The 15,430-nt window shown below is 33.7% G+C and overlaps 1 protein-coding gene across 1 annotated transcript in view; it reads right to left on the bottom strand.

Annotated features, from left to right (window-relative positions):
• Window positions 1–15,430, bottom strand: part of LMBR1 (limb development membrane protein 1) — a 136,252-nt gene that overhangs the window by 42,816 nt on the left and 78,006 nt on the right. Inside the window, exons 7-12 of the mRNA XM_008588664.1 lie at window positions 15,156–15,236; window positions 9,823–9,899; window positions 9,137–9,214; window positions 6,041–6,114; window positions 5,706–5,796; window positions 4,357–4,423 (exon numbers count right to left, since the gene is read on the bottom strand). Coding sequence (XP_008586886.1) covers window positions 4,357–4,423; window positions 5,706–5,796; window positions 6,041–6,114; window positions 9,137–9,214; window positions 9,823–9,899; window positions 15,156–15,236 — 468 coding nt within the window. The remainder of the gene's footprint in view (window positions 1–4,356; window positions 4,424–5,705; window positions 5,797–6,040; window positions 6,115–9,136; window positions 9,215–9,822; window positions 9,900–15,155; window positions 15,237–15,430) is intronic.

Below are 15,430 nucleotides of genomic sequence, written 5' to 3'. Positions count from 1 at the left end.
CACACACACACACACACACACAGAAACAGATCTGAAAAGCTATAAGCTGAAGTGGTTTCTGGAAACTCCGAAGAGGGGATTGGGATTAAAAGTGTGGTCACAAGCCATCTTAACCCAATTTCTAATTTTTAATATTCTTTACAAGGACAATTCATTTATGTGTTTGTTTATATTTATATAATTAAAAATTAACTTAAAAATAAAATTTCCTACAAATGAGATAATCTGTTCACCTACCTCAGAGTTGACTGTATATGTGTACTACTTAAGAATACTAGGCTATGTCAGGGGTCTTTATTCCTAACACAAATTAGAATCTTATTACAACTGTCTAGTTTTAATGATAACGTTTGAACTGCTAACAATTTTTAAATTACATCTTAAGGTTCCTACCAGCTAAATTATCCTAACTGGAATTATTTTCAAATGAAAATTATTTTATAAGAAACTAAATTTAAGGTATCTATATATTAATAGATGGCTAAATTTAGATACACATGATCAACATGACATTTTCTCAGACAGGATGTGTGCCCTGCAATTAGGTCAACTTCAGGAAAACATGCGACTTTAAGTTTTTAGGAAGTTATCCCTAGTTGCTCTCTCAAGTGTTTTAGGCATTTGAAACAGAGTACTTTTAAGAATTCTTTGTTCTTAAAAATCCTAACTAGATAACACAAACTTATTGTTCAGATAGGAACATTAGTAATCAACCAAAAGTTAATTAGTATCACTCATTTATTATTTTCTGTAATATATCTGAATATAATTATGTCATATACAATTTTTTTGCTGGGACATTTTCACTATGGGGTTTGGAATTATTTTAATATCAATGTAATAAGTAGGAATACATATTATGATTTATCTTCTATTCCACATTTGTCATCGCTAAGAATCTGTGAAAGCATCATTTACTTCTATTTCATGAGAACTAGAGAGGAAAAGCCCAGGGTAAAGATTAGTAGCATATTTATGAAACCCAAAAGACCTCTCCCCAAAAAGACTACTTTTTAAAACAAGGTCCCTTCATCAAGGAACAAAAAAAAAAAAAAAAAATGATCCACTTTACCTCCTGAAAGATGATAGACTGTATGGGACTCAATGAGAAATACATGGAAATGCTGAAAATAAATTCAAGCTGATTTGAAAGGGTGCTTTTGTTTTAATACCATAAGTATATTAAAGAAAAAAAATCTGCATTTGAGCCTTACATAACTTACAAACTACAGAAAGAACTTTCAAGATGAAAAAAATAACTATAAAAATAATTTAAAAATAGAAATTAGTAAAACCATTTCAGAGACTGTTGTTTGCATTTTAGAAAAATTCTCCCCTTTTGTTAAAGGAGATTCAAATAAAGAATAATGCAAAAAAACGTCAACCTCTCAGTTTTTCTAGATTAGGCACAATAAAGAGCAAGTCAGCAATCATACAAAATCTATTCTTACAAAACTCATTAACACCTAAAATATTTTATTATAGAAAACTTTGGGTATCTAAAGATAGTTTGATCCTGTTCTACTTTCATCTTTACAACTATCTCCTCTAATCACTTTGAGAGTCTATTAACTAAGTAGTAAATTGTTTATTAACAAGATAGACATCGAATCCCCCCAAATTTTGGATTCTTCAAAATTAAGTCTAAACAGGCAGTAGAACGATGTTTTATAAATTCTATCCACAGGCATGGCATTACTTTTAAAGGGCTTTAAAGGGTTCTTGATAAAATTTTAAGTACAGATTCATGGTGTTTCCTATGGACAATAAAACTATTATTAATTACATCTGAAGAAAAATGCATGGTCAAAATTTTCCTCACAACTTAATTCTTTGTGGCAAGTAATATGCTTATAAAATTTACTTAGTGATGATTTTTCAATTAGTACAAAATTTTCGTATTCAAATGTAACAAGCTATTTAAAAGAAATTCTTTAATAAATGTGTCATATCACACCATGCAATTAAACCTAAAGCTATAGTTTTACATTAATAATAGGTGGCAAATTTTTAAAAAGGAAAAAAACATAAAACACTTTCATTTTTAAAGCAAAAATATCACCAAATTAGTTATTTTATACTGGATTCAATGTATTTTCAATTTATAATTAAAACTATATTCTTCACTAGAAAATTGTAGAAATAAGAGAAAAATTACACTTGTGCAGGTAAATTGTGATTGTTCTTGTTACTGCATTTCTCATTGCACCGTAAGTGATGGGATGTTGCTGGTAGATTTCACAGAAGCAAGTGAGACCACACTAAGGTCAGGATTTCCTTGTGAGAGGTGACGAGAAAGAGTAGAAAAATTACACTTGTGCAGGTAAATTGTGATTGTTCTTGTTACTGCATTTCTCATTGCACTGTAAGTGATGGGATGTTGCTGGTAGATTTCACAGAAGCAAGTGAGACCACACTAAGGTCAGGATTTCCTTGTGAGAGGTGACGAGAAAGAGTGAAAAATTTCACAGCTTGGAATTTGGTTGTGAAATATATCCTCTGCTCTAGTCATAAGCTTTTCTGCTAATAAATCAAAATCCTGTTATACACTAGCATAATGTTCATGACAATTGTCTATATTTTATCTTCTTAAAATCAAAGACTCAATTCTAAAGGGTTAATAGAGGAATTACAAAGTAACTCTCTAGTTTGCATTTCCCATAATACTAAATAAAGCTTTTTCTTTTAGTCTAGAAATTTGCTTTTTTAATACTGTGAAAAGCCTCTATGAATCTGTTTAACGTATTTATTTCTTTTCATCTATTCAGTGCCACTGGGCATAACGTGTAATGCAGTGCGTGTTGATATTTTGCAAAGCACCACATGACTCACTGTACCCTAATGCACTCCATTAATCCTGTTTGGACAGCTGGGTCCAGGCATTTGTTAGCTGCATTTTAATTGTTCCATCTTTCTTTTTTTTCTTTTTATTTATCTCTATGGCAAACTACTCTGGAATTTAATTTGTTGGTCTTCAAAAAGTAAATTTTGCCATTAATATGTTTTCTTTGTATTAAAACTATACTCAGCATGTAATTTTCTTCTATGAAATCAGTATATATTAACGACTAGCAATTAATCTGAAATAACAGAGCACAGTAAATGAATTTCATAAATGTTAAAATGGTGGGGTGGCTGTAATATCACAGAAATTATTTGATGGATTGTCATAATATAAATGATAACTTCAAATCAGGTTACTAGAGTGTATATTTTTGACATTTTCAAGATTAGCACACCATAAGCAGATGCTAAAAAAAATAACAAGTCCTATAAAGCAAACACAAAGGAAATAAGACTATTAAACAGATTTTGTGCTAGTCTGTGGAACAGTGGCTCCATTTACATTTATACTTTAACTTCACCTTCTATTAAAACATGATATTCTTTGTAAGAATTACAAAGACAACAACAAAGCTTACACTCTCTTGGCACAGCCTGCATCCCTGATGGTCATGAGTCCTAAGTAAATAACGGAGGCGACATAAAGCTCAAACAAAAGCAACTCACAGTTACTAGTAATTTTTGTTATGAGCGAGTTGCTGAAGTTCAGTGATGGAATTTTTCTAATCATTATGGACACTCTTAAGTCAAAACCAAAGTTTAGAGATTCAGACACAACTGCCTAATGGGAATTTTTGTCTGAAATAATATTTGGCCAAGAACTGAGAATGTAGTCCACAACAGTGCATAATAAAAGATAAGAAGGACAAATGAAGACTCACTCAACTATTTCAATGACAAAGTGAATCTGTTTTACTTTAAAAGATAATCAAAATTCTCTGTAAACTGAAAAATTAAGAAAACGATAGGAACGACAGGCAAGTAGAAACTAAAGGACTGAGGGCGTCCTTTGAATCAATGTGTGCTTTCAGAAATCTCACTGCTTTCAACTCTATTTCTTGCACACAAAGCAGCTAAAATGTTTACAAATTTTCAATTTTTAAACCACATTAAATTACAAATTTTAAAAACATTTCATATAAGAAAAATTGGTTTAACATTTTCTAGACATTAAACATTTTTTTCCAAAAATCAGTTTCCTTTCTAGAGGACTCAAAAGCCTAACTTGTGAATGTCTCAGTGGAAGGAAAAAAAAAAGTTCATTGTTTGGAGAAGGAATGTTTTTAAGTGTTTAAAAAATAAATAGTCTTTATTTGATGAAAGTACTTCTCTTGGTACAGGCCTACACATAAATGAAGTGTAAAATTAAAGGTATAAAATGATGTGGAAAGAAATATTATATTTCAAAGGTGATCTTTTTGGAAAAGTTTAGATAGTAAAAGTTAAAGAAGTTTAGTAAAGACAGCTTTAAAAGATACGGATTTTAAACGAAAACTTCTCATTCAAACTGACCCAGTGTTCTTGACATCACAGGCAGAGCAGAGCTCAAGACCAAGATGGACACACAATTCCCAATGATCTGTTGTGAGAAATCAGAAAGAATACTGAGTTAAACCATACGATGATAATAAAAGCCACTAACATTCTGGGAAATTACCATACATTCTAGTTACCTATTACACTTTGCCAACTTCTTAATGATACTTATTATTCAATATAGAACTTGAAAAGAATAATAAACTTTTTCTATAAATATTTCAAGTTGTATCTGTAAGTTCTAAAAGATATTTACAGTACATGGCACAATATAAAGTTACAGAACACTTAAATTACTTTACACCTGGACAATGCATTTTATACATTATTGGTTAGGTTGCCAATTTCAGAAAGCTTTGCATGTCAAGTAAAAAAGAATTAATTATTTAATACTTCTGACTATATTTTAAAGTCAGATTACTGCTAAAGATCTCTTATATATCTACTTCTAATATGTTTAATTATTATAAGATTTAATTTTAAAATTGCCAGAAATCCAAAACATCTAAACTCTAGTAATTAATTTTCAAAGTATCCTACACTTATTCTTTCATATTAAATAAGAGGAGCTGAAAATACTGATTAATACTTATGATCATTTCAACTAGATACTAAATATCTCAACTATTTATTAACTTTTAGAAAGTCATAGCTATATATGTGTGTGTATGTATAAACATATATAAAATAATTTCTCCCCTTTAAATAGGCTAAAAACATAGAATATATAATAAAAATAAACAAGCCAACAGCTCTTATTAGTTATTCTTCTTTGTCAGTCTCTGGGAATATTTTACAAAGATTCAATCACCATGTAAGGTAACAGCCTTTATTATTCTGAACCCAATGACATATTGTAGAAAGTCAAATTAGCCTCAGACTACAAAATGTTTCTGAATAGAACTCTTCCGTCTTACTTTAATTATTCAAATTTGAAATACTTTGTCTCTACTACTTGTAGCAACTAAGTTCTTCAGATTTCAAACAAGCCCCCTGAAGTACAGTTAGCACAATCGAAGTTACTCATTAGCAATACTTTTTTTTTTTTTTTAGAGGAAAAAGAGTCCTTTCAGGGGCCTTCTATGGCTAGTTAACAAGCTCTGCAGTTCTGTGCATTTACAAGTGAATGGACGCCATCCAAATTAAACAGAGCACATCCCTTTCCCACTCACTCCACATTCTGGAAGTCTTCCAGTTTGTGTTTATGCAACTTACAAACAAATACCTATCAGTGCAAATGAACCATTCAGGATGATTACTAAATAAAACAGTCCATTTGTCTTGGAAGGCAAAAGAGGCCACAGTCACCTAAGACTTCACCTTACCTTTGTCATAGTTGTGTCATCCTTCTTGGGAGTAAAGTTTCCAAAAAATCGGAGGCTATAGAAACCGACAACAGAGGACACCATAAGATAGCTGTGAGAATCAAGGAAAAAAACTCCCTAAAAGAATGCAAATTTCTTTAAGTTCTCAGCAGTCTCCAAAAAGTCTTAGTGCCCATAGAAAAAAATAAATAAAACAAAAAGCCACTCTGAGTGCTTGTGGAAGACTGACCTGTTGTTTTTTCTTCTAGACAAGTGTCTTAGTAAATTACCACTGTCCCAGAAAACTAGACAGAAAGCTTGTTAACAGACAGAACGTTCAGTTAAAGAAAGGATACAAAATCAAAATGATTTCAAGTGCAGCTCCCACAAAACCAAAAGTAGACAGGGAGGCATTTCCTATTCCAGGCCCCTGAGAGAGAAAAAAAACACTTCTCAGAATTCAATGACACCATTATATATCTGGTTTTCCTAAAATAGTTTTTTCCTAAAAATAAGACAGTTGAAATTAGGAATGTTTAATACCTTGAAATAACATCTAGACTTTCAAAGGCCAATAAAACATGACAGTGGACTGATTTAATCAACAAATTTAGCCACCATGTTAACAATTTTAACAAGCTCAAAAAATCTGATTTACCTCAAATGTAAGTTACTTGTCAAAATGATATGATTGTGCTATTATAAAATGGGGCAATTTGCTACTTCAGAAAAAAAAATCCCAAATATTCTTGGGAGAAATTTTTTTTAAATAGAATAGTACAATAGAAATAGAATATATAACTATCAGAATACTGAAGCAACATACAAAAATTACACAATTTAAGTATGTCAAAATGAAGTTGAGCATAGAATGAAAATGAATGTGCCTATCTCCTGCCTCTACACCTCAAAGTTTCCTTTCCCAGATCTTCCCTGGGAATTCAGAGTTACAGAAGGTGTAACTGTTAACACAGATATCTATTAAGTAATGCTATAAATTTTTTCCTAAATATTATACCTATGTCAAAACCTATCTTCATCTAGAACTTCAAGCAAAAAAAAAAAAAAAGAAAGAAAGAAAAAAATATTATTTTTATAATGAGATTACATAGGCCAAAAAGCATTTTCTACTGAAGCAGGAACAATATTTGCAAAGCTTACTAATTAAAGGAACTATCTGAATATGAATTACTGTTTTACTAGTTATCTTAAATTATGTCTAAAAGAAATAGCAGGGATAATTAAGAATGTGTAGTCAGCCTAATAAAAAAGTAAACCAATAGGGGCCGGCCCGGTGGCGCACTGTGCTAGTGCGCCGCTTGGGAAGCGCGGCAGCGCTCCCGTCGAGGGTTCGGATCCCACATATAGACCGGTTCCCGCTCACTGGCTGAGCGAGGCACGGGGGCAACACCGAGGGTTGCGATCCCGTTGCCGGTCCCGGTCCGGTACGGGGGCGACACTGAGGGTTGCGAACCGTTGCCGGACACGGAAAAAGACAAAAAAAAAAAAAAAGTAAACCAATAAATAATATCATACATATTATATATATACATTCTATTTTTGGCATAAAGAAGTAAATATAGCCATGGAAATTTCATGTACTAATAAAGTAAGGGCAAAAAATTTACCAACTTTTCATCAATCTTTTGAAGAAAAAATGAATAATGCCATAGTAAATGATAGGGTTCAGGACATGCCACCCCAAAATATGACACCTTGGAATCAGAAAACCCAATAAGGTCACAGTCTTACTTCCTGTCACTCTCCTCTGACCATACGACCCTCATTTGAGGGGTGGCTTCCCTATTCCCAGAGGAAAGGAACATCCTTATCTCTGAAGACACAAAACACAGAAGAATCAGAACACACAGGCCTTGCTAAATGTCCCCCAGCTTACAACCATTAGATCACACTTCCTCACGACTGTCCACTCTGTATCAAGCCTAAGCATAAAAACACACAGGTTTCCCTGTTTCTTTGGTCTTCATTCTAAAGGCTCCCACGACATGTTAAACTTATCTCACATACATCTGTCTGCTTTTCTCTTGTTAATCTATCTTTTGTAAGAGAGGCCTCAGCCATGAACCTTACAATGGATGAGGAAAAGATATTATTTTTCTCCCCTACAAAAGATTATTGACCTAGATGGAAAATATTTTAGAAATATTCCCTGTCTCAAGAGAAGGCCTATAGGCAGGATTAAGATGTCTGATTTATTTACACAATTCTAATGTGGAGCCCCTACAATGCACACATCACTCTCTACTATGTACTAAGGGGACTGGTACAAAAATGCACCATAGAGCTTCAGGACTTACCTTGTTTTGCTGGTATATCAAAATGGGTTAAAAAGTGAATAGGAAGTCAATACAGTAAGTGACTTCCTGCTCTACCACTGGGTTTGAGTATAAACAAAAGAAAAAGACAAGGTCCTAAATGGAGGAGGATTATTTATTGTTGCTGCTGTTTGTGGAATGAGGCATCTGGAGCATGCTGGTAGTCTTACACTTGTGGAGAAGAGGCTGCAACTAAATGAGACAATGGCAATAACAGATGGCACGGGGTCCTGGGAAGACTGGGGTGGAGGGATTGCAATCAAGAATACAGCTAAAGGAATTAGATTTTGAAAGAACAGGGTATCCTTGTCTCAGACTGAAGAAAAGGAATTAAGATAGATATTGACTTTTTTCTGTGAGAGAGAAAGATATCATCTGGTTCAGAGAGAGACATCAAAAGTCTGCAAGAGTTTTAAAGTCATTGCTATGGGAAATGGAAAAGCTGCTGACTTAGGAAATGTATAATAAAGTATCAAAATGTAAATAACTCTTTATCCAAAACTTTATAGAGACACCTGGAAAAAGTCTGACACAAAGGCATATTTAGTGGTAAATACCTTCCATATATAGAATATTCTCAAATAAGCTAACTGATAGAATTTAACAAAATCAACAATTTTTAAATGAAAGACAGTTAATTCATGAAAAGTAGTATATCTGACTCTCTTCCAGCTAACTGTACATTTTGATTCAGTCTCACTAACTGTGTGACACTTTTAAAGCATGAGTTCCTAGAGCTATATATTTGGATCTCTTACAAAGCCAGCAAATCTATTTAATATACTCTTTATATGTCACTATTTTAGAGTATGCATTTTCTTAAAGAATCATAAATATGATTTTCAGTAAAACCAAGATAAACTTCTCTGATATGAAATCTAACAGGAAAACCTATTACTTGAAAAAAGGCCCTGCCAATCCAAAATAAAAAATCAGAAAAAAGAATCATAGTTTATAAACACCATTTGTGCAAGCTTTTTGGTTAAAGAAATTCATACAACTTCAAGAATATACATGCAGAAAGATAAATGTTTTCATTTACTTATTTGAAACACTCAGGGTATATATACAGAATACTTTTGTAAAAGAAATACATTTTAAAACATTTTACTTTACCCTTGTTCCCTTTGGCATTGCTGTTTCATCAACCAATAGGCAAAGAATATTACAAGCCACCAATAGGACTGAGATGGACTACAAAACAAAAAGTAAGCCATCAGCTATCAAAGATTCTTGCCAATACACAAATATTAAAATCTAAGTAACCGACTGTATGTTTCAGAGTAGAAGAAAAGCAGTCAAGACCAAAATTCTACATATAAAACTACAGAAATCAGACTATATAAAAAAAATCCAGAATATATTTTAAAAGATTCTGCAAACAATTATAATTTCAAAGCTTGTAACAAAAGCTAATAATATAGATCATTTTACTAAGTGATCTTACCAACTGGAAACACAGAATTAAAAAGTAGAACTAATTTCATAATGTAATTTTCATATTCTATCATAGAATTTCAAGCAGGGTATCTGCAGCACACTGTGTTTTCTTAATTTTTAATGAAAGAAAGGCTGAATTTCCTGCTTTCATGAGGAAACAGATAATCTTCAGAACTTTTTTAAATTGCCATGAGTTTTTTTTTTTTTTTTTTTTACAAATAAAGGCAGGCAAAGATGAATTTTAATCTGTTAATAGAAAATCAGTTTTCTGGAAACCATTTAGCCAAGGGAGTTGCCATACTCAAATGCTAAAGTAAATAAAGTATAATTTGCTCTATTTAACTAGGCAAATAAATTCTTACTGTCTCAATAAGAAGGAGAACCATAACAGCAGGATACACCAAATTTCTTTCCCATGCTGAAGCCTTTTTTCGCCTCTCTATTAGAAGAAAAAACAAGATTTCAGTAACTTCCAAAAATTCTCTCCAGATTCACATTTTCATTTCCTATGCTATAGTCAGTATGCATTATTTTTACATAAACAATTTCTTTTTTGAAAACATAGATTACTTTTCATTTTCCTCCACAAACTATAAAAATCAGTTTTAAAATTAGTTTGCTACATTAAACAGCTCAATCTTGTAATGCTTAAATTTGAGTGAAGACATTTCAGTTTTTAAGAAAATATATTGTTAATATACAGCTCAGTTTGAAAATACAGAAATACTGTATTTGTATTTTACATAGATCTACATATTGATATAGGTATATAATTGAACAAATAAAATAACATGATTAAAAATCCCCTCTATTCTCATATCTCAGAGATAAACATTTCTAGTTTTCCAAAGGCTGAAAGTAAACTTCCACTTTTAACTACAATTATAAACACCAACTCTCACGGCAAGAACATCCAGAAAAGACAGGTCAAACTTAATTTTTTAAAAAAATCGGTCTAAAGATACCAGAGAGCTACCAAGACAACAAGTAATGAGGAACTAATGCTTAGTGAAATGAACTGAGGTGAACCCTCCACTCTGCACTACCTTTCCCTGCAAGGCATAGACCTAAGAGACTGAGAAATCAAGCGGAAATTGGGGGTAAAAGGGAACGATGCCAAAGCAAGGCTTTCACCAGACTCAACACAGCCAGGGAGACAAACATCAGAGTTAAGTGCTATCAAGGCAGCCAGAATTTGAAAGGCTATGATCGCAGAGAAAAGGAAAGGGCAAAGACGTGAGCCTGACATGCAGCACCCTTCTCCTTCAAGGAAGGCACCAGTGGCTGAGAGGCCAAGCAGAAGAACAGAAAGATGCAGCAAAGAGGCTGAGAAGACAAGCAAAGCTTCTGTCAGGCTCATGTTTCTTGAGAGGTAAAAACTAGAGTTCAGGAAGAAGATGGGGTCATAGTCAAAAGCAAACAACCAGGCTTTCCATTAGCACCAAAGAAAAGCTGTACCCTATGATTAATGCCAAACTCAAAATTGACCAGGCCTTGTAAAGGCCAAAACCCAGCAGCAACTGATCTCAGGCCCAGATGGATTAAATCGATATGTCCCTACTCAGAGTGACCACCACAAGGACAGAGGGGGACATGAGCTGTGGGGGCTCTGAGCAAGGAGCCAGGTGCAAGGTCTTGCCAAGGCTCCATCTGGTTTCTGTTCCCATCCTTGATGTTATCTTAGGGTCCTGCTGGATTCTGATATATTTCAGGGTGGAATCATATAGCTTTACTGATGCCTTCTTTGGTTTCTCATCATCTGAACAGTATGTGTCTCCTGGCAATTTTATAACTCCAGGCTAACTGGAAAACAACATTAATCCTTTCATACAATTGCATCCCTACTCTTGAGTTACTTTAGTTTATGTTCTCTGTTTGCTGCAGTAAATCATTCAGCAAACTTTTCAGGGAAGGTTCTTGGCTGACATGCTTTCTTAACCTCTGCATATTTGAGACTGTCTTCCAGTTGCCTTTGTACAGAAATGATAACTTGGCAGGGTATATAATTTTTGGCTCAGAATTGTTTTCCCTTAAAACTCTGTAGATATTATTCTATTGTCTTCTAGCATTTAGAGTTGCAAGAAAAAAATCTGAGGTCAGCCTGACTTTTGCCCCTTTATGAGTAACTCGTTTTCACTGTCTGGATACTTGTAGAATTTTTTCTTTATCCTTGAAATTTAAAAACCAGAATATGTCTAGGTGTTGCTTTCTTTTCATCAAATTTTAAAGGTACCCCACGTGCTTTTTCCATTTGCAGATCTAGTTTGTTCTTCAACTCCAGAAAATTTTCTTCTATTAGTTCCTTAATTACTGTTTCAGCTCTACTTGCTCTGTCCTCTGTTTCAAATATTTCTATTATGCATAGATTGTACCTCCTGGACCAGCCTTCTAGGTCTTTCTTTTTCTCCTCTTTCCTCATCTTGATTTCTTTTCCCTTTTTCTCTGCATTCTGTGAGACTTTCTCTTGTTTTGCATTTACTTCAGTAATTGGATTTTGTGGACAATCCAGTTTGTGCCTTCTTTTTTGGTCCTCCTTGCTAAGAAAAGCTATTGAAAAGGTCATAATACTGCAGTGCAGAAGAAAGGAACAGAGCTAAGTAATTAAGAAAATGCCTCCTCCTGAAGTGGATGTAGTACCAGAAACAGAAGCTACAAAAAAAGGTTTAGGAATTGCATAACAAGGGAGTTACACGAACTATCCGCAGTGTTAGAGAAGGGATGGGCATAGAGCTCAAAAAGTATCAGGGAGTTGAGAGAGTCCTGCAATTTTTTAATGAGAAATGTCTGACATTCCATCAAACATTACCAGAAGATGGGACAAAGAGGAAAAAAAGACAAAAGAAACAGACACTGAGTTGATCCACATATTGGACTTATTAGAAAGAGGCATTAAAATAAATAATTAATATGCACAATAAAATAAGTGACAAAATGGCAAATTTCACAATTTGAATCTATAAAAAATAATGAAATGGAAATCACAGAACTGAAAAATATTGTAACTAAAATGAATAACTCAACAGTTTTGACAACAGTTATGACACAGTTGAAAAGACAGTGAAAAGGAAGACAGATCAGTAGAAGATACCACAGGCTGAAGCATGGAAATAAGAAAGGAGGGAAATACAGAGTGAAAAGATCTTAGCATATATATATAACTGCAGTCTGAGGAAATAAAAGAGAATGAGGCGGAAGCAATATTTGATAAGATAATGGCCAAAAGTTTTCCCAAATGGATGAAAACCACAGAGTAATGAAGTGATACAGATCTCAAGAAGGATAAATACAAAGAAAACCAAATCTAAGTATCAGGATAAAACTGCTAAACAAAGACAAAAAGAAAATCTTTAAAGCCCTTCAAAAGAGCAACAATATGACTTTTAACCAGAAACCAGAAGTCATTGGAATGAAATCTTCACAATGTTGAAAACTACCCAATAAGAATTCTAAATTCTATTTTCAAATGCCCTACAAATTGACAAGGCAGAGTAAATATGTTTTCAGATAAATAAAACACCAATGAAACACCATTTCACATCTACTAAATTGGTAAAAATTTGAGAGTCCAACATTGTCAAGTGGTGGCAAGGATATGAAACAACAGGGAATGCAAAATAATACAACTACCTGAGAAAACAGTTTGGCATTATCTAAAAAGTTGTACGTGCACATATACTATAATCTTTATATAATTCCACTCTTAAAAAATATATATGCCAAGAGATATGTATAATAATAATAATAATGTAGTAACATTATTCATAATAGCAAAAGGCTGGAGACCTATCTAATATCCATCAATAGCAGGATAACTAACTTCAGGCAATACAATGTTATTAACTGAAATAAAAACGATAGCAACATACATGGCTTTCAAAAAGACAACACTGGACTTCCACCTCTGAAGACAGAGCAATAACAGGGACCAGATTTACCATCCAGCCTGAAACAATTAAGAAACCAAATATATGAAAGCAGTTTTGAAGACACCGGACATCTGATTATGGAAGAACAATGCTCTCTGAGAGATGGGAAACAAACAACAGGAACCCGAATGACCCAGCTTACTGTCTTGAGAGTTTCCACGCCATGGTGCAGGGAGGAGGTATCCAAGCAGAGCCCAGTTGAGGACATGAAATGGGAGTCTGGGAAGCCCTAAGTCAGCTGGAGTTTGCAGAGCAAAGTACCAAAGAGGACACTACAGCACAGAGAAAGAACTCCAAGGACCTTCAAAGGGTTGCCCTCAAGTATTTCAGTAGAGTAATGATCGGCTCAGGCATGTTAGGAAACAACCCATGGCTGAGGAAAGAACCACTCAAAAATAAGAGCAGAGAAAGAACTCCAAGGACCTTCAAAGGGTTGCCCTCAAGTATTTCAGTAGAGTAATGATTGGCTCAAGCATGTTAGGAAACAACCCATGGCTGAGGAAAGAACCACTCAAAAATAAGAGAGAGAACAGAATTTGACAATCACGGAGTGCCAAAAATAGAGCCTGCTCCCCCCACAAGACAGTACAAAACCTCAAAACATCATAAATCACAAGACATGGGATAAGAAGTGTCTTGCCCTAGTGGTGGGGAACAGTTGGCCCTACACGCAAAGCTGCTCTAGTCCAGCCTAACAAGTCTTCAAAGCAAAACACAATAATATCAAACTGTTTCCAAATAATTTAATTGCATCCCAGAACAAAGCTCCTCATTTACAGGAATACAAAAATATCAGCAGCACTCGACAAGGTAAAATTCACAGTGTCTGTTTTCCAATCAAAAATTGCCAGGCATGCAAAGAAGCAGAAAAATACAACTGATGAGGAGGAGAAAAATCAATCAATTGGAACTTATCAAGAACAACACAAATGTTAGAATGAGCAGACAAAAACATTAAAACTGTTGTCATAACTGTATTCCATATTTTCAAAAAGACGGAAGACAAAGACTGAACATGTTAGAGACATGGAAGGTATAAAACAGGCCAAAATAAAACTTCTAGAGATGAAAACTGCAGAATCTGAGGAAAAAACAAAATACACTACACGGGGTTAAAGGCAGATTAGATATGTAGAAGAAAAGGACAGTGGAAGGGAAGACACAGCAATAGAAACTATCCAAAATGAAATATAAAAAGAAAAAAGGACTGAAAAATAAAGAAACATCCTTGAGCTGTGGGCTTATATACACGTAACTGAAGTCCCTGAAGAAGGGGGCACAGAGGGAAAAAGAATATTTGGAGAAGTAATGGTGAAAAACTTTCCAAACAAGATGAAAACTATAAATTCCCAGATCCAAGAGACTCAATGAACTGAAAAGCAAGAAACGTGAAGAAAACTACTCTAAGATGTATCATAATCAAATTGCTCAAAATGAGTGATGAGGACATCTTAAAAGCAGATATGGAAAAAATGACATTAAAAGTATGACAGACTACTTGTCAGAAATAATGGAGGTGAAAAGACAGTTGGAGCAACATCTTTGAACATCACAATCCTTGAAAATCATTTTGTATATATACAAAACAGAAAACAGTTAATAAATACATACTTATTATCCCCTCTCCTCAAAGACAGTCCTTTATCAATAATTTTTGACAGACTGAAAGATTCTAACATGAACTAAAGATTTCATAAATTTTCTACTATTTTAGACTACAGTAAAGTCTTTAATATGAAGCCAAGACAGAAGGAAAAAAAGTACTATACCTAATTTTGTCTTAAGCGTCTTTACACTTTCAAGTTCTTGTTCCAACTCCTTTATGTTGCACTCCACTGATGAAGACAGCCCTATGCAAAGAAAAAATGTTTAGAAGTATAACAACAGAACCCCTAACACTATAAACCGGTAGCCTCTTAATTAAAACATAAAATAACATATTGCAAATTCTGATAATTGGGAATAAAAACCAATGCTGCTGCGACTCATCGTATATCCATATCTTTACTACTTAAAACATCCAAGTTCTCACTGATTAAATACT

This window comes from Galeopterus variegatus, unplaced genomic scaffold (genome assembly GCF_000696425.1).
Source record: "Galeopterus variegatus unplaced genomic scaffold, G_variegatus-3.0.2 Scaffold4947, whole genome shotgun sequence".
In the NCBI taxonomy this organism is placed as follows: Eukaryota; Metazoa; Chordata; class Mammalia; order Dermoptera; family Cynocephalidae; genus Galeopterus; species Galeopterus variegatus.
This window is presented reverse-complemented; position numbering and strand designations above follow the sequence as displayed.